At 39.1% G+C, this 23,153-nt stretch overlaps 1 protein-coding gene across 2 annotated transcripts; it reads right to left on the bottom strand.

Annotated features, from left to right (window-relative positions):
* Positions 1 to 259: 259 nt before the first annotated feature.
* On the bottom strand, positions 260 to 22,538 carry gtpbp1l (GTP binding protein 1, like). 2 transcript variants are annotated; one of them, XR_005991794.1, is made up of 15 exons: positions 22,483 to 22,538; positions 22,001 to 22,191; positions 21,427 to 21,538; positions 17,314 to 17,494; positions 16,270 to 16,453; positions 14,485 to 14,649; positions 14,109 to 14,232; positions 13,261 to 13,375; positions 11,056 to 11,200; positions 7,955 to 8,137; positions 7,509 to 7,644; positions 7,198 to 7,376; positions 6,913 to 7,059; positions 2,674 to 2,921; positions 260 to 584 (listed from the first exon to the last, which is right to left on the bottom strand). XR_005991794.1 is itself a non-coding variant. In XM_041785047.1 (14 exons), the coding sequence occupies exons 2-14, from the start codon at positions 22,187 to 22,189 to the stop codon at positions 2,808 to 2,810; spliced, it is 1,974 nt and encodes a 657-aa protein (XP_041640981.1). In that variant the 5' UTR covers positions 22,190 to 22,191; positions 22,483 to 22,538; the 3' UTR covers positions 260 to 2,807. The 2 variants fall into 2 exon arrangements, 1 of the variants encoding a protein (XP_041640981.1); XM_041785047.1 differs by having other exon boundaries at positions 260 to 2,921.
* Positions 22,539 to 23,153: the final 615 nt, after the last annotated feature.

The following is a 23,153-nucleotide window of genomic DNA, read 5'->3' as shown; positions in this document are numbered from 1 at the left end:
CTCTGAAGTACAAATCTACAGAGTAAAACAGAATCTTTAAGCTTATCTAAAACTCTAGTTTGGTAATGGGGGCTTAGAAACGTCCAAAGCTCCTGTGTCATCAGTAAAATAAAGCTGAATTACTCCAACAGTCCATTTCTGCTCACTCCTGTTAGACCCAATTTGCATTTATCTGCATAAAAGCATTGACTCCATGGCTTAAAAGGAAAGAGGCATTATCATTATGTCAGTTTTTTAACAATATCTTTATTTAAAAGGATTTACAACAGAAAGTGGCAGCACTTAATTTAAATGGCATCTTTTTTCATCCTCAGTTCTGCAAAACTTTTAGAACAAACACACAAAATTTTTCCCTCAGGACAAAAACCAGTGATGTTTAAAAATGAAAAACAGAGGGGAACAGAGTCTGGCTGTTCAGTACATTTTTTTATATTTATTGAAGAGTAATTCTATGGCCCAAAAGACTGAAAACTGCTGCTCAGAATCAAACTTTACATCTGTATATGAAGGGAAACGACCAAAAACATATTAGACTTTCAAATACGAACCAGGAACAGGATCACCAGAGAACTTCACTGAACCAGCTGTAAACATAGAAGAAAGGTTGTAGTCAAGACAGGAAGTAGTAACTTTTCTCTGGCTGATGATCCACAGTGTCAGAGTCCAAACAGAATCATGCTGAGTCATCTGTAAACTTCTGACACGTTTTTTTTTCCCCCTCAGGAACAATGACTATAAACGATATTTTGTGTTTGTATGTGACTTCTTAAGCTTTAAATCAAATGTCATTTGTGCTCAAAACTGCTTTAATATCAAGTATGAAAAGTTTGTAGGCAGTTAATCATGTTCTTCTTGGCTTAACGTTTTTGCATAAAAGTAGAAAAGTGGCAGGATAAGCAAGTTCCAGCTTTTTGTTTACAAAAATGGCAGTGATTTGTACTTAAACCAGCAGAAAAAACTTTAAGGTGAATTTATGAGGATTTATGGCTGGTGACTAAGGATGGGAATTGTTATTTTTTATTGATATTGACATAGTATGAATATTCCTTGATGAGCCAAGTCTTAATCAAAACCTCTGTCAATATATATATATTATATTTCCTTTAACAAAGTTATTCAAGGGCTGCACGGTGGAACAGGGGTTAGCGCTGTTGCCCACAGCAAGAAGGTCCCTAGTTCGCTTCCCGGTCGGGGCCTTTCTGTCAGAAATCCATCCGACCAGTTGGGAGCAGCTGGTCGAGCCTTGATTGGCTGTTGTAACTCCCTGTACACTGCACGATGAATGAGGCACAATCGAAATGAAAGTTGGTGCGACTTCCGAGCAAGTCATAAGACTCAAATTTGTAGCTGAATCGGAGGAAATCTGCACGGTGTATATCCGGCTTAAGTCACATGATTTGTTCAAATTTAACTTCAAGAAAAAGAAATTTAGATTTTTGTGAGAAAAAAAAATCAAATACAGCTGTCTGGAGGTGCATTCAAATTTAGTAGTCGCATAATGAAACTGTGGAAAATGTATTAAGATTTGTTTTTATTTATTCAATTCTTTGCAACAATGAGCCTATTGGACACTTTTTTAGGTCATTTGTGCACCAGTGATTTAATTTATCTGACATGACTGAACTTGAGCTTTAAGGTCAGGTCATATGACCCATGAGACTACACAGCAGTGTCAGTAGGCTCAAATGTTCATGATTTTTAGATGTTTAACTGGGTCCTTGGAAATAGTTGTCAAGCTCTATCTCTTTGGATGAAACCACCACTTTGACACTTTGTAACAAAAATTTAAAATGGGGTTTCATATCTCCTCCTTTTTATGCCAAATGCCCTCACTGAGTCTTAACATCATTCTTGCTCAAACAGAGGAGGTAATAACACCGAAGTTCATTCAGAGCAGAATTTAATCTGCACCCATGTGAGACTGAGTGATGAGACACTGTCGCCCTTCAATTTTCTTCAATTTTAACATGTCGTTGCTGGTGAAAAGAGCAGATCACAGCGGCTGCAGGTCTATGCTAGAAAAATAAAGTCTTTGATTTATAAAGTCTGGCATTAAACAGTTTCCTGGTGAAACCTATCCAAACCACAGTCGTAATGAAGTGTTGCGTTTTGCCTGTCTGGGAATGAAATCTGGTTTTCTGAGGCAGTAAAGGAGCTGTAAGTGTGATCTGGAACATGACTTCTGTAAATCTGTTGTACAAGACTCACTTTTAAAACTTGCCCTCTTATGTTTGCTGTAGATTGGCATCGCTTCCCTTTCAGTTCAATAAATCTCCGATGTGTGTTTAAACTGCCAGTCTCAGTGACGAGAAGCTTTGTAAAAATTTGTTCAGCTTTCTGCTGCTGAACTCAAACTACTTCCTCAGATGACTGAGTTGACAGTGAATTAGTCAACGTTAGGTGGGTGAGAACATAATGTTAAAATAAAAGGAGAGACAAAAAAAAGGTTGTGGAGGGAGGGAAAGTGACTTTAGCCTCTGCTGGTTGGAAACCGTTAATGCTATCAGAGAAGTTCTGATCTACAAACAAGATGGACTCCCCAAAGGTTTGTATTTTTAAAAAAGGGGTCTACAAACTGCAGAAAACTGCAATAAAACTAAATTAATATGATGCTCAGAAACCCACAAGTTATCACACCAATAAAGCTTTCAAAAGACAAAACAAGTCTATTACTTCACTCTCTCCTGATGTCCAAGTGTCCTTTAAATGTGCATCAGTCCTCATATGCAACCACCAGATGGCCGTGCAGTCACTTTCCCTCCATGTGAAGGAGCCGAGAGCTGAGGAGAAATTCAAGGTTTGTGTTTTTAGGCAGTGCCTGCTGTCCCTGCAGGAACCGCTGTAGAGATTGTCGCTGTGTTCAGGCCTTTCCCTCGATGTCTTTGACCCCCTCTCCTACGTCCGCCGCCTCCAGATTTGAGCTGCAGATGGATGAAGAACCACAGTTAGACATACCTGATATCAAAGTAGGTTAAAATTCAGCAAAAGGCAGCCTTTTAAAACTGTTTGGTCCATGAGAGGAGGAAGGTGAGGATGTAATTCAGAGAAACAAAATGCATTTCCCACTTGTGCTTGAACTTAAACAGGTTAGAAGTGTTGGTTATAGTAGGTCCTAAAATAGGGGACGGAATCAAATGAAAAGGGTAAATCACAACGGGTCAGGGTTTCCAGCAGGACATTTCAAGTGGAGGTGGTAAACCTTTAAAAGCTTTGGGATTCATTAAATATGCAGGTCTGTTCTCAGTGGGGATGCACTTTGATTTTTTCGGTGGTAACTTTAATGTTTAATTTAAGTGTGGTGTTTTTTAGGGCTGCCCCTTTAATTCATCAATTTCATTCATGACTGTACGTTGACTTGTGGTCACTTAAATCACTGCTTTTTGTTTAAAACAAGTCAGTGTGCCCAGAGTGCTGCAGGAGCACCAGCAGGACAGAGCCTGAAACAAGGGAGGGGTAAAAATTACAGGCTGGGGTAGCCCATCTCCATTATAATACACTGCAGAAAACCCCTCAAACACACAAGTTGCTTCCTTAAGACACATTACATGTCCTTTTTGTGACTAACTGCAGCAATAAAAACATGTTAATTATTCATTTCAACAAAGATGATGAGCCTCAAATTGGGTAAAAACACACAAGCTTGGAAAAGGAAGCTTTCATTTTTCTCTTTTAAGAAAAATACACTGACTTTCTGACCCCAAACCACAAGTGTGCAGTTCAGAAACTACTTCAGTAATTATAAAATTACTAGCTAAAAAGTGAAGCTTCTCAGAGACCAGCAGTAAAACACTGCAGCTTCTCTACTGCAGCCTCCTTGTATCACTCTGCAGAAACAGAAATTCAAGTATGAGGGAGTGTGCATGCTGTTCTTTTTAAAGTTTAGAAAGGGAAGAAACAAACAAACAAAAACATCCAAGCTTAAGAAGATGGGGACCTCATCATGACTCCCACGGGCTGCAGAAACTTTTTTACCTTGTTCTCTTTGTTGCCTTCTTTACACAGAGCCTCCTCCTCTGCCACTGTCTGACGCAGCGTGCAGAGAGAGAGGGAGGGGAGCAGAGAAAGAGTAGAGTTAAAAGTTGAAGGAAAGAGCATGAAGGGCAGAGGTGTGAGCGGAGAGGAGAGGGAGGATATGAGTAAATGAAAAAGAATGATGTGGGAGGACAGGTGTAACCATACATGGGAATGAAAGAAGGATTTCACAGGCAGGGTGAGATGGCTCATGACAGGAGATATGTGAAAAGAGAGAATTAACAGGGGGTGGGGGGAGAATTTCATTGAGGAATGAAAGAGAGGAGACAGTGGAAGAGATTGTTCATTGGAAAAGAAACAAGCAGCATTTAAAATAGCAACTTCTTTAGATTGAATGAAACTTGCAGTTTGGGTTGTTACAATAGAATAAGAGAAATATTAGCAGTATAGTAAAGAGTGGAGAACACATTATGGCCTTTAACTGTAGTATGACTGGATAAAATCAAATACAACTGATAGAGTTTATGTGCTTGATGGAAAATCCTCTATATCTGTTTGCAATTAGGGATACAATAGTCATCAAAAACTTTGTTTTGGTGCGTGTATATCAGGGGTGTCAAACTCAACCACAGCAGGGGCCAAAATCTAAATTTAGGTCTAACCTGAGGGCCCAGCGGGGTAAACATTTAACCATTAACTGTCAACCTTATTTTGACAGGTAATAAATTAAGGGGGGAAAACTGATGATAAATGATTTTGAGATTAAAAAAAGTCAGAACAAAAAGTTTAAAGGCTCAAAATCTGAGATAAAAAGTCAAATTATTAGTTAAAAAGTTCAGAACACAAAATCAAAAGTTAAAAGAATGTTTCAAAAAGGCAAATATGAGATAAAAAGTAAAAATCATGAGTTTAAAGGTCAAAATATGACATAAAATACAAAATCATGAGTTTAAAAGGTCCAAATATAACTTAACAATAAAGATTGTGAATCTTAAAGGTTAAAATATAGGATGAAATTCTTAATTGTGGGTTTAAAAAGTCGAAATATGGGGTTGAAAGTCAAAGTTAAGAGTTTAAAAGGGCAAAATATGAGATTAATATTGAAATCATGATCTTGAAATTTCAAAATATGACCTCAAATTTAAAATTGGAACCTAAAAGTTCACAACATGGGAAAAAAAAGTCAAAATGCTAAGTTTAAGTCAGAATTTTGAGATGCAAATTGAAAATATGAAAACAAAAATTAATTTCTCTCCCCCATTCCCTAATTTCTATCCCATTATTTTTATTCTTTACTTTTTCACATTTTTATGAATTAACACAGGATATTTTAAATCTTCATGGTTAAATTTACATTTCTGTACTGGAGGAAATCTGCAGACCTCAGACCTGCGGGCCAGTTCTAACTAAAATATGATATGACCCTGCAGGCCGGGTGAAACTGCACCACGGACTGGATTTGGCCCCCGGGGCCTTGAGTTTAACATCCTTGGTGTATTGGATTTGAAGCCACAGTTCAGAAAAAAAAAATTACTTAGCAAATGTTACACATAAAATGTGTTTTTTTCTTTATTGTGAACTTGGTAACTTCCCTTTTAAACATTTAAGTCTACATCATTAAAAGTTCAGGCTCTGAGGGCTAGGTTCAAATGGTCAGTGATGCAATTTATATCATTTTGCTTTATTTACCACCCCAATGGATCTGAAATAAAAATGTAGAAAAATCCAGACGTTCCCCTTGTATTTATTTGTATTTGGAACTGAGGAGCTGTTTCATGACCAGAAGTGGTCCGGTCCTTCATTACTAAAGGACCAATAAAGCAGGTAAAGGGTCTGGGGATGATTTTATGGTTTTATTAGCATCATTTTGCTGTTTCACAAAAGCAACCAATATCAACTCCACAGTTAAGTCAAGAGAGAGGCCATAAATACTTAGGATCTAAATGCAGGGTTCCTACACACTTTTAAAAATCAAATGCAAGACTTTTAAAGACCTTGTCTTAAGACCTGAGCTAAGGAAAATCAATATTTTTTTTTGCATGGCAAACAGTCATATATCACACACAATTTAAAATAGGTGCATATTAGATATCAACAAAAACACAATATCATGCATCCCTTAAAATTGTACAATTATATATTTTTCATCAAAGAAGTCAACTTTCTTTCATATGCCTGAAACTGACACTCAAAATTTCAAGCTAACAGCAATTAAAACTAGAACAGAAATTGAAAATGCCTGAAATGTGACCAAAACTAAATGTGATATCAATCCAACAACTAAGACTAAAACAAAATTTAAAATAGCTGCCAAAATTAACAGTGCCTTATTCTTGCTGCAATCTCAGGCTTCCTAAGTCACTCCCCTAAGGCACTTTCACTTCCTTACTCACTGGCCAATCAAGTCAAGAAGGGACGGGCTCCAAATATTGGCTTCGTCACCAAAAACAACAGAGGAGATACTGATCTTATTTTAATGTTATGTGTTGTTACTTTTTTTGGTTTAGAGATAGTGCTAATGCTAGGACACAACTTCCTTTAAATGTTGTCATTTTTTCTAGTTGACATTTCCCTGAGTAACGGAAAAAATATAAGCAAAGCTATTTTGAGAACTTTCTAGCACCATGAGAGCTGATGAGAAGTGCTCTGACACTGAGGTTGTGGGTGCTGAGCTTAAGGACACAGCCCATCACTGATGTTCATTTTTTCTTGATATTATCTCTTGAAAAGTTTACAACAGGTAAAAGTTATGCAAATTAGTTAAGAGTTTGTCAACTTCTGGATTACAGTACAACCTTTTGGTGCCTTCTGAACAGCAAAATGATAGGCCTGCAATCCCTGTTAAGTCAGCATTCCTAACCTAAGAAACTTTTTCTAAATTTTTCACTTCACCACCTGTTGTGCATGTTGTAAAAGTTCACAGAGCAGAGATTTACTCACTGATAGTTGTGCTGTGTTCGGACTAGGCGGTCGTGCTGATGATCCGGCCTCCTCGCTGGCCGCTGTGCCGTCTTTAGAGGTCTTCTTACCAGCCTGCATCTTGGCCTGCTGGGTTTTAGCTGCCTGGGTGTTCACTGACTGAAGGAGCTGAAACAGCAAAAAAAAAAAACGGTCAAATACAGCTGTGTGTGTGTGTGTGTGTGTGTGTGTGTGTGGGGGGGGGGGTCGTCACTTACAGCACAACAGAACATCTGTGCTGAAATACATTTCTGTTTACCAAGATACCTTGGTGATGGTGCCCACAGCTTTGGTGCGTCCTTCCCTGAACACCAGTTTCTGATCACAGTGAAGGTACTCAGGAGTCTTAATGAAGCGGAAGTGGACTGAGGCTTTGTCTCCTGTCCGTAAACAGTCTTTGTTCATGGTCAGGATGGTGGCGGTCTGCCTGATGCTGCCACAGTGAACTGATGTGATAAAAAAACAAGGTTGGCACAGTCATTTTTTGAGCCTCTTGCATGGTTTAAAACAGTTTTCTATTTGAGAAGCACACAGGAGCAGCAAACACTAGTTTATATAATCGGATTTGATTTGTATACCCATGGCTTGGTATCTCGGGGATATCGTGGTAGGGTGGTGTAACACCAAAATCTCCGCCTCAAACTCCCAGGTGGCCTGTGGCATCAGCTTCGGTGAAACCATCACCATGCCTTTCCGTATGGATGAACGCTTAATCTGAGCCGTGGAGAGAAAAGACAAAAGAAAAACACCAGTCAGAAACAGAAGCGTGGAGCTGAGATTTGGAAGAACTGCACAGCCGAACCAGAGTCAGCGACAGAACTCTACCTGCTCTCACACTTTGGGATTTGCATAAATTATAAATCTTGTTAGGAAGCAAAGAAACTCATTCATATGCATGTCACATCCAGAAGTTTCTGAATAATTAAACTTTTCAGAAGTTTTAAAAACTTTGGTGGTGGTGTTTAACTGTTTAAGCACATGGACTATGAGGACAGTTATTCAACCCATTTGTTCTCCCACAGACCTTTTTGAGGGCGAAGGACGCCGTCTGTCCTCCACGGACCTCTCTGACAGGCATTCTCTTGCGGTGGATGGATTTGACGGCAATGGGGATGAAGGTGCCCAGGGGGTCTGGACCTAAGAGTAGCGTGTCGTTAAGCCGGATCATTCCTCGTAACGTAGTTCCTGACACAACTGTGCCAACGCCCTGAAAACAGAGCAAAGTTAACCTTCACAAATAGAGCCAGTTGTCATCTGAATACAACAGAAAGCATTTACACCTTAGAAAGGTGCCTGAGACATGTTTCCCCAGTGCCTAATGCCTCCTACAGACTGTGCGTTTTCCATAACCATCAGTATGGGTCATCCATCCAAGCCACCAGTGCAGCGGTAAATAATGACGCAAAGCAACAACTTCTGAGATCAACATTTTCCTCCTTTGTTGAAATCTCAAAAACCTCTGCTTTTTGGCAGTGTCTCATTCTAATGCTAACTTGTTTGTTTGTTAGCTCCAGTGTTGCGTTTATTGTTACAGCATTTCTGCCTGCATTCCTATTGGCTGGTTACATCAGTGGTTCTCAACCTTGGGGTCAGGACCCAGGTGGGGGGTCACAAGACACTGAGGCTATGTTCACACTGAAGTTAAAAGTGACCTGAATCTGATTTTTTTGCTCAAAAGTGACTCGTGTCTGATTTTTCTCTGACAGTGTGAACAGCACAAGTCACATTGAATCTGACCTTTTCAGAATCAGGCCACTTTCAAATGTGGTTCTAAACCAGATACGTATCTGATCTTTTAGAAGTTGACTGCAGTATGAACAGGCAAACAAAAAAATCAGATCTGAGTAAAGATAAGAATTGAGCATTAAGGCCTGCTGTGTGAACGTAGTGTGAGAAGGGGTCACCAGATGCCTTAAAAAACAGAATATTTTTTAAATTACACCATTGCCACTTGACATTAATTTTACCAAATGTTAACCCTTTTTCATCACTTTTTAAGTACCAATTTAGCCAATTTTGGCACTTTTTTGCCACTTAAAACCCATTTTGTCCATTTTAAACCCTTTTCATCACTTTTTTCTTCCTGTTTTTTCCACTTCTAAAGCAATTCTTGCCACTTTCCACCTATCTGTTGACCAATTATTGCCTCTATCAACCACTTTTTACAGCTCTTCTGCCCATTTTAACCACAGTTAACCCATGTTTGCCAGTTTAAATCAATTTTTCATCCTGTTCCACCAAATTTCCAACAATTTTTTGCACTTTAGAGCCTTTTCAGCTACTTTTTAATCTCTATCACCAATTTTTGTGCCCATTTTTGCCACTGTAACCAACTTTTGGTTATTTGTTGCCACTTTAATTGAATTTTTGCCACTTTTTACCCATTAATGTTTTTTAAAATCCAATTTCTCCACCTTTTCCATCATTTTTTTGCCATTATTAACGAATTTTAGCCATTTTTAACCCATTTTAATCATGTTTGTAACAAAAGTTATTTTCATTTGAAGAAATCTAAATGAATAAAGATATTTGTTTCTTTAATAAGAATGGCTTATATTCAGGTCAAAAATAAATATGGTTTTTCACAGCTTAACTTTACAATGGACCCTGGTTTTGCTGACATCCATGGGCCCCCAGTTTGGCTGGGTCCCAGAAACCTCCAGACAGCCTTGTCTGCACATGACTATTCTAGAATGTTCATGGCTGTTTAACCACCTTCAGGTACAGCAGGGGTCCCTGGTCTCTGCACCTTAATTTTGGGGGTCGCAGGCTGAAAAGATTGAGAACCACTGGGTTAGATGACGCAGGTCATAGCAGTAGTCACACTGTGGGATAGCCATCCTAAATTGCTGACGCTGTCAGTATTTTATCCCAGGCTATCTTCTGTCAACCTGCCTCACAGTGCGACGTAGGACCACCAATTTAGAGCCATGATAAAAGACATCGCCACTATTGGCCATCTTTCGTCTGGGACAGCCCAAAATTGCACAGTGTATACCTGGCTTTAGCCCGGCTTTGGCCGGCTGCAGTCAAAATTTTCAATCAGATCTCCACTGAGATTTGTCTTTTACATTAAACCACTCTAAAAAAGGATCATGTGAACCTTATAAATAAAGCAGCTGATTCTCAAAAATACTTATTACAGTGTGCTACCCTTCAACATAACTGAATCCCCAAATCATGCCTAAATATTCACCAGACTCCAGGAAATGTTTCCGTGTTGGATGATCAAAAATGAACACTGCACTGGAGTGGAACTATCCTGTATGCTATGGGATGCATACGACAAATGTTGCTCAACATGAAGTTTTACCAGTCCATCCTTATTTGACAAGTTTGCCAGAAGGGAACCAGTCAACACCTGTTGAAGAACAGGGCTGGCAAACATAACTGCTAAATATTGGTGTATTTCCAAAAACAGTGGCATTAAAATGAGCCAGAAGCTGCCACATTTAGGCTTTTTCCTGTGGGTTGCCACCCCTTGACCCTCTTAGCTGGCTACTTTTCCATCTCTCAGTGAGATGCCCTGATTTAATCTATGAATGTAAATTGTGAAGACTGAATAAGCTAACCTTATTTGTACTCTGAAAACTGAATGCACGTCACTCTAGCCTTTATGATTTTAATTTTAGATCATTTTAAACAGGATTGTGCAAACAAGACTCCCCTGCTGCTGTCTGAAAGAAATTTGTTTTATAAGGGAACACATAAAACCTTTTAATATGTGGTGTTTGAGCAGAAGATGCTTGTTTCTATATTCTGCTGTTACACACAGCCTTGCTCTGCATACCAAAAAAATGTTTCTAACATCCCTTTACATAAAGGCCTTTGGCAGTGGAAGCAACGACTCAGTCCAGTGATTTTGCTCAAAGACATTTTCAATCAACACAATGCTGCTGAGAGACACTCTGGTGTCTGTATCTGTGTAACCTGCAGCAGCACACAGACACTCAGCTGTTGTCTCCCCTCAGGGCCTGACTTCAACAGTTGGACCCCAGCAGACATTCTGTTTGGCTCAGATGCCTCTGTTGGTAAACACTTCCTGTGTTGAAAGGAGAGCAGTGACTGGGCCAGAGGGGGAAAAACACAGCATGTGTAGCTATGAGTGAGTTTTATATGCCATACCGGTACAGAGTATGTGTCGTCTATTTGGAACTCAGCAGGCTCGTCGTTGTTGAAATTTGTTCTGGAGGACAGGAGGTTGAGGAACATCTTCAGTAAGTCCATGTTCTCGCCTGTTACGTTGGAGATCTGAAAGATTGGACACATCCTGCAGACAGAGAGGGAGTCAGAGGAGAAAACATAAGCTTGCATGACCCTAGCCCTGGTTTTAGGAGTGTAACAGCAATGTCTCTGATTTGCCAAGCCTACCATAACATGAATTTCAACTACTATTGAATTTAAACAAAACAAGTGAAACAGATAGCAGCAGGGCTACTGAAGCAAACAGAATATTTAAAATAAAAGTAAATATGTAGAAATAAATATCTACAAAATATTAAAAAAAAACACAAAAAAAAACTTTTTAGAGAAGTAAAAAAGGGATTCAGCTTGATAGGATAGATCTAGGGCAGTGTTACTCAACCCTGCTCAACCAAAGAGCCAAATTGTTGAGAAATACCTTTGCAAGAGCCACAATGGAAGTAGTGAAATGTGGCAAAAAAGGGTTAAAGTGGCAATTTAATTAGTTAAGGATGGCAAAAATGGCCAAAATAGGCATAAAATGGCAAAAACTGGGTAAAAAGTGACAAACATGGGAAGAAAAAGTGGAAAGAATGGTTGGGAAGTGACAAAAAATGAGTAACAGGTGGCAAAAATGGTCATTAAGGTTGCAAAACATGAGCAAAAAGCAATTAAAATGGCAAAAAGCAGCAAAAAGGCAGGAAAAATGGGCAAAAAAGTAGCAAAGAGTGGCAAAAATGGGAAAGTGGCATATAATGGCAAAAGAGGCAAAAGGTGGAGAAATTGCAAATTACAAAAAGCAGGATAAAAATGGCAAAAAAAAAAAAAATGCAAAAAGGGCAAAGAATTGCAAATAAGGGTAATGGAAGTATACAGACAAAAAAAGAAAGGTTCACAAAAAAGTTTGACAATTAAAACCAACTGTAGAAGTGTGGGAAACGAACTGATTTAAGTGACTTGCAATGGATGATTTCTGAGGTCATAGTTCCCCTTTAACAATATTTCAAATTAAGACATAAAAAAGAGACACAAACCATCACAAAAGAGCCACATGTGTCTCAAGAGCCACGCGCTGAGTATCACTGATCTAGGGGCTACTGCAGCAGGAAGCAACACATGGAGATTTCAAACTAAAAAATGACAAACGTGCAAGCTGCTGCTGAAAAAACTAAATTTCCTGATGTGAGCATTCACAATTAAAGCAGCCAAGGAAAACAATAACTACACCATTGTGAAGGAGTTATCAGAAGTACCCCATTAATCACTGATTTAACTTAGCTTTAGTAGCGACCACTGTGTTTACAGCCAGCCCTGCTGTTATTCTTTATAGCTGCTTCTCTGACCTCGCTAAGCGCCACAGCCTGCTTCTCTGAATCATCAGGGACTTAAAAAGAGCAAGTCATGAGTTAAAACATGAATTTAAACTGTTGTTTAAGCTGTTGTGATCTGTGTCACTGCAGGGCTAAAGAAAAGCCCTTGAGCCCAGCTCTATTAAAGCCCCAAACAGGCTGACGGAGACTCTGGGCATGTTGCTGTTACAGAAATCAAACTTCAGATGAGAACACACCTTTAACTTATTAGTGTTTCATACAAACAGGTGACGTATGGGTTGTTATCATACTGAAATATGATGAGTGGACTGAGACTGAGTGGTTGTCTGTCATATGCCATGATCAGCTGATCCTAATTATTGCCTCCCAGCTCCAACAGCCAGTCACAGCTCTTGCTCTCAACACAATGGTGTATTTAAATATGATGTACTTCTCACTAATCCCTGCTTACATTTCCTGAAGCACTACAATGCTGCTGCTGGCAACCCTCCACCCCAGCCTCCTCCTTTATAGCATGAAGCTTGTTGCACCCTCATATTCAGATTCATGCTATTATGGGTTATATGCTTTTGAACTAATTTTACTGCATTCAGTTCACATTGTCATTAATGTATCTTTCCATATTGGGGTTTTTAAAAAAATTCTGGACTGAAACAAGACAAAATCATCAATTAAAAAGTAGACATTTCTGTTTAAAGTAAGAGTTACATTTTCTTTCTTTTCCTTCATCTCTCTGCCTTTCTGTGTTTGTGTTTCCATCTTTACTGGTTTTATTTATTTATTTTGTTTGTATTTATTCTATAGTGTTTGTGTTTACCTCTCTGAGCTGAAGTTGGAGGCCGTGACGACAACATCATCCTTGTTCTGGACCAGCACGGGGATTTTCCTGCAGCCCGGTGACTTTAATAACCTCTGTAATAATTTTAGTGTCTCTGCAGATATACAACGCAAAAACACAAATTAGCCCAAAATTCAAAACATCAACGGTTCTTTGAGTAAAATCAAAGCCCGTAAGAACACCGAGAGCACACTATGCTGACACAAAGGCTGCATAAATATCAAACAGTATACTTCATGAAGAGCTGGGTTTAATGTGTATAACTAGTAAACTTGAGAAAATACCAGGCCTTAATTAGGCAGAACCGTACATTTTTCATTCCCTCCCTAACATGTAAATGTAATCATATTCTAGAAAGCAGACATCTTGTTTTCTAAAGCATTCCCTCTTTCTTTGTTAATTTATTCTTACGGGTATTGTGCAAACACAACTTTTGCTCAGTTCCAAATTAAATAAAACCTTTCCAGCAGTTTGTGAATACAAATCTTCACCTTCCCTAAGAGGCTCCTAAAATAAATAACTTGAGTCTCTTTGCTCATTACAGCCCAAACAAGATGTGCAATGCAGGATGTAATTCTCACTGGTAACTACATTTTAAGAGCATTTGGAGGCAGAAAAATGGGAACTTCTATGGTGACTTATCTCACGCTGTCATGGGGGAAAAATGTGGAGCTGACTGAGTTTTTTTGGAGGGACGGGCAATGTTTTTCACATGCTAAAACAGTCATTTGTTTATAAAATATCACAGATTTCATACAGTTTCCTCTGGAATACAACACTAACGGGTCTATGAGTGAAATGAGCTCCATATTAACATGTTTGTTTACCTTGTAGGATGTTAGCTGGACACATGTCGATCTTTGTAACCACCACAAACACAGGCACATTAAGAGCCAGTGCCAGTCCTAGATGCTCTTTTGTCATGCCAACGATGCCAGCATTACTGCCGACCTGAGAGGACAGACACAGGGAGGAGGACAGACACAGGGAGGAGAAGGAGAAAGATGAGTAACGGTTTACACGTACATTTAAGAGTCACAGTTCTACATGTATGCTAAGAGCTATAAAAAAAAGAAAGTCCCAGGTCAGTGGAGGTGTGGTGTGTAGATAAAGCTCTGTGTCATATATGTTAACATGATGAATCTGTGCTTAATTTAAAAAAGTATAAACAAGCTAAGATCAACCCTTTAACCGTTCTCTCACCATGAGCATGCAGAAATCAGGCAGGTGTCCTGTCATGCCAAAGACAGTGGTCTTGAGGTACTTTTCATGGCCAGCCAGATCAATGAAGGTGATGACTTTGGAGGATTTCTCACAGATTTTGGTCCAGTCTAGACCGCCACCATGGCTGTCAGGCTTGTTCACAACCTACAGAAATAGATGTGGAAAGAAAAATTAAGATCTCTTTCTTTTTATTTGAAATACTTTTTAAGAAAGCAGAGTGAACTTCAAAAGAAAGAAAGAAAAAACAATGTGACATTTCCTTTTTTTCCTTAATACAAAACATTTTACATAATTTTTAAAGAAATTTACAATCTTGCTTGGCTTTTACTCTGAAATTTTTGGACAGAGTATTCTTGTCAATTTACCAAGGAAATGAAAGGAAGGCGTATTTAAGCCTAAATCACACCAGATCACGTTACATCACGTCATAACACAGCCAGTGCTAGAGCAGGTGCTTAATACCAGAGCTGAGAGACTGCTCAGAACTCGCCTCCCTGCCTTCCTTGGTGTTTAAACAGCAGTTGAGGCCTCCCACTTATTCTACACCTCAAACAGAAGATGGTGCTAAATTTCCTCTTCTGTGCTGTCAAACAGAGCCGAGATGTGCACAACAGCTGTTCCTGAGCAAAAATTAAATTGCTGTGGTCGACTTTGCTGGGAACAGGGCAGTGGTGTCTGCCACGGTGCGTCACATCCAGGTGCTTCTCACTACTTTAGGTTTAGGTTTGTAGATAAAAAATAAAAAGGGTGATCATCCGGTTCTAGATTTCTTCTTCTTCCATACAGTGACAATATTTTTTGGGCTTTAGATTAGGTCACACAAACTAAAATACAAAAACCTGTGCTTATTACAAGGATGCATCCTCTGCTGCAGTGGTATTACATTTTAAATAAGATCATATTTCTATAATTTACATGCTCTTCAACGAGAGCTTAACGGTTTTTGAAAATAATCTAATTGCAGTTCTTTTCCCCAATATTGCAATTGTGATTTGATATGTGCTTATTCCTTAACAAGAGCTGAGCAATTCTTATTAAGTATCTAATTTTGTTGATTTTGACTCGAATTGCAAATTGTATATGAATTGTTGTGCTGAAGGTTTTTTGTCATTCTTATATTTAATAATAATAAAGTACAAAGATGAAGAAAGTTGGACTTTTGTAGACTACTCTAAAAAAAGTGACACCTGAATGATTGCAAGATATGTCATACATAACATCTCTGCTGCTGCAAAAAAGTTTAAAAGTGGTATTTTGACACAAATAACAGGTCAAAGAAGTATTGCAACTCTTGCAATTTGAAAATTGCAGCAGCCCATATTATGATTAAATCTAATTTACGAATAATTGCACAGCCCTATCTTCAACCATCAAATACCTAGATATTAAGTCAGTGGTTCCCAGTCTTTTTTCCTCTTACACCCCCCCACCTTGTTACTGAGAAAAGTTGAGTGCCCCCAGGACCCACCCTGGAAAAAAATGATACTATGTTGACAAAAATCACCAATGATTTTAGTCATTTAAATGATGAAAACCTAAGAAAACAGCTCTACACGTTTTTTTTTTTTTTTTTACCAAAGAAGTTCAGTTTAAAGTGTTTTATGATTAATCTAGTTCATATATGCAAGCCTGATCTTGACAGCCTCAGACAGACAAAGTCTTGCGTCCCCTGGGATCTTTGTCACCCTCCTCAAAGGGGGCCTGGTCCTGGACCCCAGGTTGGAATCAATGTATTAAGTCCTTTGCATTTTTTCACAAGCTCACCTGTCCCTCCTGGTCAAACCCAAGGATGTCATTGCCGACACTGCTGGTCCTACCGCTCTCCATCTCATGTTTGTGTCTGAAGAGCTTCTGGCGAGCGAAGCCTCTGCCATTGTCCAGCTCTCCGTGGGTCAAAACCCCCAGCAGAGTGCTCTTTCCTGCATCCACGTTCCCGACCACAGCCACTCTGCAGACAAGATGAAGAACACGGAGAATAAAAACCACAGGCATCTCAGCAGAGAAATAAAAGTCTTTTAATATTTCAGGCAAAGATGGAGTAATAAACCTCTCCCCTTCCCATTCTGAATGTCTTGTTATGTTTTACAAATGACTCACTCATTTGCTGCTCTTGTATTCAGTTAATTTATTGTTCAGTTCATTGCCTAGGGCTACAACAGCGAAAGCAACCAATTGTTATTGCTTTAACTGACATTTTATAATTGCAATATGATTCAGAGGTGCAAATAGTCATTTTTTTAACCTAATTTGATTTTTTATTGAAAAAACTTTAAAACTTACGACATTCAAGCAGACACCTTCATCAGACTAATAGGTTTTCTTGCATTTTGCATCACTTGTGGGTGAGGAAATCTGCTGTACTGCAGTATTTCATTAGAATGATGCTCTGTTACAACTTATAGCAGCTTTAAAAAGGCAGGTTTATGAACTTGCAATTCATGTACTGATGTATGTGTGAATGTATCTGAGGCAAAATCTCAGAATTACATTCATCAAGTGCTTAAGCTGAAGTTAGAAACAACTTTGGTGCTGCAGCAGACACACAAGTTTCCCCTGTGTTTTCTGACCATTACCAGGGCTCTGCAGCTGAAAGTTTAGCACTGGTATTTGCAGCATTAATGGTAAAATACTCCCAGAGATTAGACGTTTTAAGACAAGGCAGTAGGTTTAAGCTAGAAAATATCTCAAAGGTTTCTAAAAGGGTGCAGAACTGTGGTTCAGAACAATCCCATTCACCTTATCGGACACCTTAACAGAAGCTAATAGGGTATTTATTTCCCTTGCCAGAACCTTTTTTGTTCATGTTACCTGACTTCCAGGAAATCCTGCTCCCCCACACGCCTGCGGATGAGGTAGTCCCGAAGCTTTCCACCAGTGTCCATCCTCTCCCTCAGTAGGATCAAGTCAGCTTCAATTTGTTCACATAACGACCTCACCGTGGCTACTGACGCCTCCATGTCCTTCTCATCCAGACCATAGTCACCTCCATCTTGACAGAGTAAGAAAGAGAGTAAGGTAAAGTAGCAAGAAAAAGGCCAAGGGAGGTAGAAGTGACCTACTCTAACACAGAGAGTAAGCAAGGACACATTTCAAAGCTTATGTCTAATGTATGCTTTCTGAAAATGCTCTGGTTTGGAAATTTCTGGTGCAGTTTGGTTGGAGTATTCCCATTTGTTAGGTAAGTTTTACACAAGTTAAAACAGAGAAGAGGAACGGTTTCACATCTGGTTTTCACTAATGACTAGTTGTTTTGATGTTACAGTAGCCAACATTTGCCTCTCAATATAAACACCAACAGTAACACTGCCGCTAGCCGACCACAAAGCCTTAAGACTCAGAGGAAGCAAACAGAACCAATTAGGTCAGTAGGCCATCAGTGAGCTGCTCCTACAGCCAGCCAGCCAGACAAACATGAAGTAGTGAACTAGTGACAGACTGCACCAGTGCTGAGTAAGGAAAACGACTCCCCTTTGACCCGCCAACAGGTCACACGGGTCACATGTGTTGCTGTAACAGGCAGAAATAACTCCTGCGGCTGACAAAAGCTCTGGTGTTGGTGTGGTGAAGGGGTTCAGAGTAAAACTAAACAGCAAACAAATGGAGGGTCAGCTGTCTGCGAGGACACGCAGCTGTTGGACATATCTCTGCTACAACATAGCGAACCCCTGGGCCTTAGTATGCGACAAATTCATTATTATGTCAGAGCATCAGGCTAAAAAGCATTGTCTTCCAATAAAAGCAGCACCACCGGTCTTGCAGTATACCTCCCTGGTGTTGGCCTGCCTTTGGTAAAGTCTCTAGTGCCATCTATGGGATAGATCCACCATACACACAGGTGACTAGAATGAATACTGCCCTCCCTGCATACCTGGATGTAATGTGTAGCTACAACTGATTCATTTACAGGCAATAGTCTTTCTTGAGTTACAGTCTGTAAGTGAATCTGTCATTTTCAAAGATGAGCGACAATAAGCCCACGGTAACCTTCTTATTAACAGATGCATTTTTTCAAAGTGCTGTCATTTATAAAACTGTTAGACTATCAGCTCCATTATATTCCAACCATTGCAAAGTCTTGTTTTTATGTCATAAATAATGATTTAAAGGCACATTACAGAGAATTTTCACACTGAAATGTATAAATCAGTTTTAAAAATGACAAACCTGTGTTTTGCTATTCTGAGATGAGCATTTACTTTACCTGCAGGAGGCAGCAAGGCAACATTTCAATCAACAAGCCCTCACTCAGGCTTGCAGATCGAAGCACAGCCTTACTAGTTGCTCATTTGGAGCTGAACAGTATGCAGGCCTTTTTGTCTTTTTTTGCAGTTGATACTTTCTTGTCCTGCATTGGCCTTTTGCATGAATGTGCACACACTGGTTATCACTACTTGTATAAATGACTCGGTCTCGTTGGACACTTTAAGAGGATGCTGGATGACTTCTAGGCAGACATTTCTGTTTGCAGATATTCTTCCTGATATGTGTTTTTTTATGTAGTTTAATTTTGACAAATATTTTCCAATTTAATTGATGATTTCATGCTTTTTAGTGTGCTTCTATGCTGTAACTTTCTTAACAGTGCTGCTGCCTGTCTTGGCCAGGACAACTTGAAAAAGAGATTTTAATCTCAGTGAGGATTTCCTGTTTAAATAAAGGTTAATGTAATACAATTAATCAGTACCTCAAGTATTTACACAGTTTTCAAAACAATTAATTTTTGTTGTCTTACTGGAACTATCATGTCAAAGTGCCTGCCATGGCAGACCTGTAAAACTATTTTAGTGACAATAAAAACGTGTGTTAAACTGACATAAGGTTGCAAACAAAAGTGCATACAGAGAAAAGTCAGAGATGGAGTCAGAGACGTGGATGGAGATCTCAAGCCAATTTTATCCATAAACCGGTGCTCTAAATCATCAAAATAGGGGTAAAAATGCCTATGTGAATGATGACTTTTCTCTCCCTTTCTTTATTCAATTTTTGTAAATAAAGTTTAGTAGAGAACATGACAAAGGTCAAATGAAAGCAAAGTTAAAACGAAAGCATTGCAGGTTGTCTCATCTTTGAAAAGGGCAGATTAGGGATGCATAATATTGGATCTTTGGAAATATTTAATATGGTGCATTTCCAAACCCATTTTAGGCAATTTCAATACAGGCAGATTTTTTTATCTTTAAAAAAAAAACACCAAATGTCTCATATTCAAAGAGAGGCTGAGCCAAATGAAGCTGAGAGAGGAGCAGAGAAGCAGACAGCCTGGTATTTGTTCTACACTTGGGGCTTCCTTCAAAATACTAAGGGCTCTAAGGGCCACCTTGAATACATTGCACCCTATAACCACCTATACCTGATGGTACATGTGTATATTTTTGCAACATGTAGGCCAACAAATGATTAATCCTGCCAGTATGTACTGACAACTGTAAATATCTGTAGCAATTTTGATATATTGATATTTTACTTTTTAAGCTGATACCTACTGATACTGATATCATGCAGACAATATTGTGCACCCCAAAACTGATAAGGCTTTTACTTTGTAAGTTATACCAGAACTAAACATTCAGACCGAGGATGTACTGCCGGGAAGGATGCATACTGGGTGCAGTAAATCTGCTTCTGCACATAGTGGTTTCTAACTCTCTGTATTTGGGTCACATCTATTAAATCTGGTTGGATTATTTAAAACTTTTCCCCACTAACAGCTAATGTACATACAGTGAAAGTCTAGAGGTCAGTCATGTATCAGCAGAGCTCTAATCAGAGATGATAACATAGGAGGGGTTGTTTCAGGACAACACAAGTAACACTACAACTACTTGCAGACACAAGACAATTTGTGGCTCAAAACATTTTATGTAACTAAGAATAACTTAAATCCTTTCTTTTAATGTGGGTTTGCACAAAGGTTGAGTCCAACCCTATCAAAATATGCACACTTGTGCATGTACATGTATGTTTATAGAAATCAATAATAAAAGCCAAGGCATTTTCAAAAGTTAGACCATGGGTGCAATTAATTTTACTTTGGCCATTGCAAGCTTTCCCCTTTGCAATACTGTGTCACTTCTTATGGGTTTTATGATCTTAAGATGAATCAAGTTGGCTGAATTTTGGGGTTCGTTTGCTGTTGGGGTTTAGTTGATGTTGTTTAAGTGCATTGTCCTGGGTTTGTTTACTTATGGTTGTGTTTAGAGATGCATAGGTTGTCAACATTTTCTCTCATATTTGACCATGATATCAGTTAGTCCAACAGTTTACTCTTTCTGCCCTGTAAAAAAATCTATTTTTTTTTTTAATTTAGCCAGATGCCAGCATAAAATCAACTGGACACAACAGATAAACACTGAAAGCTGCTATCTGTTATTGCCACATAATTTGGCCTATGGCAAATGTTTGTAAACAGCACTTATATTGGCACTACTGGTATGAAACTGCTGCATCTGTGCATCACTAATTATGTTCTTGCTTTGTCTTCCAAGTCCAAACACTCTGTAAACACCTGTCTTTACAAGTGCTACACAGATACAGGTGTTTAAAGGTTATTTTGGTGCTTTTTTCTGTTGTGTGGGTAGGAAAGCTGAAGGGAGACTGGAAATTTGAGGCAAAAGAGTGGGGAGAAGACATGCACCAAACAATACAGCGAGTGGGAATCAATCCTGCAACCTGTGGATCAAGAACTCTGTGGGTGCCAGCTCAACCCACTGAGCTAAACTGGTGCCCAAGTAAAGGGAACATTATCTTGTTATTGTAATGTTGTTGTGCAGTCATATCTTACTCAAACATGATTTAACTCTACTCGACTAAAACATAGACCAGAGTACATATGACAACCAAAAAAGGTGCCTCTTGCATAAAGAAATTTGCATTTATATGTACTTATCTGCATATAGAAATTATCACATTGTTAACTCTTACCTGAACCCATCCCCACCACATAAATGGTCTCTCCACAGCCCTCATCTATCAGCTCCCTCAGATGTCTTAATAATGAATCATACTGCTCCCCTGTGGGACTCACAAGGACCATCTGCAAAGTGAGAGACAGACAGGAAAAGACCACAGAGAAAAAGCAAACACAGAGGTGGTCAAGTGTCTTGTGAGTGGTTTGGAGATGGAACTAACACAAATAACTGCAAACATTAGCTTATATTTGACTGCATACTGCTCTGTAAATCAATCAATACATGTGTGAAGTATTTATCAATGAGTCTAATGTCCTTGACTGCTCCTGCTAAAACTGCACAAAGTGTAAATATACCCCGTGTCTGGACAGCCTGCCAGCTGGTAGCAGTTGCATAGGCATACATATATACGTGTCACTCTCCTTGGTGTTTTGCACAGCCAGCAATAATGAGCAGAGCTCACTTTGCACGAAAATCGAACCCTGCAATTTCACTGCAAAACATTCCTCTACCTACTCAAAACAAAATCTGTTTACGTTTTAATCTTAAAACTTCACGGTGCTGAGTTAAATCACAGAGAGGCCCACCTTGCTGCTAAGGTCTAAATGATCCGCGGGCTCGCCGTTAGTGTCCTCGCCGTCTTCAGAGCCCTCTTCGCCGGTTGGGTCGTCGACACAACCCTGGTCCGGTGCAAACATACAAGCGGGCACTATGGACTCTGCTGCTGGTGCTGCACCCGGGCATACTGCTGGTTCTGTCGCCGATAACGACGCCATTTCTATTAATGGATACAAAGCAAACACAGCTTAATAAATGCACTTTCGTGTCTCATTTGCTTTCGCAAGCTTTAGACATGTACACGGGCAGAAAGTTAGGTTGTTATCATAGCTAGCTAATGCTAACAGAACACTTGCTGCAATAATATCTGTCTTAAATCGGATTTTTAAACAATTAAAATATCGACACTGTCTTTAATGTGTCAAACGCAATTTCAAACGTTCAGAAATCACACTGGTAAATTTTCATGACTCATTTAGATTATTAAATCTCTTCTAACAAGTACACATACCAGAAGTTGATTGCTAGCTCAGAAGCTAACTTAGTTGTTTATTCTGGTTAGCTTCGGTGTCTGGTCCCTGCGTGTGTGGCACGCCCACCACAAAAAGGAGACAGTTGATTGGCTACAGTGCTTTACGTCACAACTACTGAGAGTTGCCTGGGTGAATCCTTGACCCACTCTCAGAGGGACACCAACTTTAGATAGCCGCGAATACATTAGTGTGACATAATAACATACGAAAGGAAGGATACTGACCTTAAAAATGAGCGAAAAACAGTTTTAAAATTAACTGTACACAGTAAATTTCACAAAAGTATTCATGATTTTATTTTTGTTTGTTTTGCGTGTTTTTGTTGTTGGTCACAATCTAAAGGAGTAAGAGGAGGAAAAATGAAATAAATAGCATCAGTCAGCCACATAGAAAAATAAAGAAAAAAAAAACAAAGGGGTTTGGATACTTTATGAACGCTCTTAAAATAAGGTCTTATATTTTCTCAGTTTCCTATTTTCAGATCAAAAGCTATTGTTAGGTGCAGATAAATGGAGTTTTTAGAGATTTTAAAAAGCACAGCAGGCCTTTTTTTCTGAGGTACAGCAATTGTTTTTCCTGGAAAGCCTGGTTATTAGAAGTTATTATGCATACAAAATAAAAACACATTTTCATGTCATGCATTTTCCAC

Source organism: Cheilinus undulatus, linkage group 4, assembly GCF_018320785.1.
Source record: "Cheilinus undulatus linkage group 4, ASM1832078v1, whole genome shotgun sequence".
Classification (NCBI taxonomy): Eukaryota; Metazoa; Chordata; class Actinopteri; order Labriformes; family Labridae; genus Cheilinus; species Cheilinus undulatus.
Note: the sequence above shows the minus strand (reverse complement) of the source record. Positions and strands in the feature narration are given on the sequence as shown.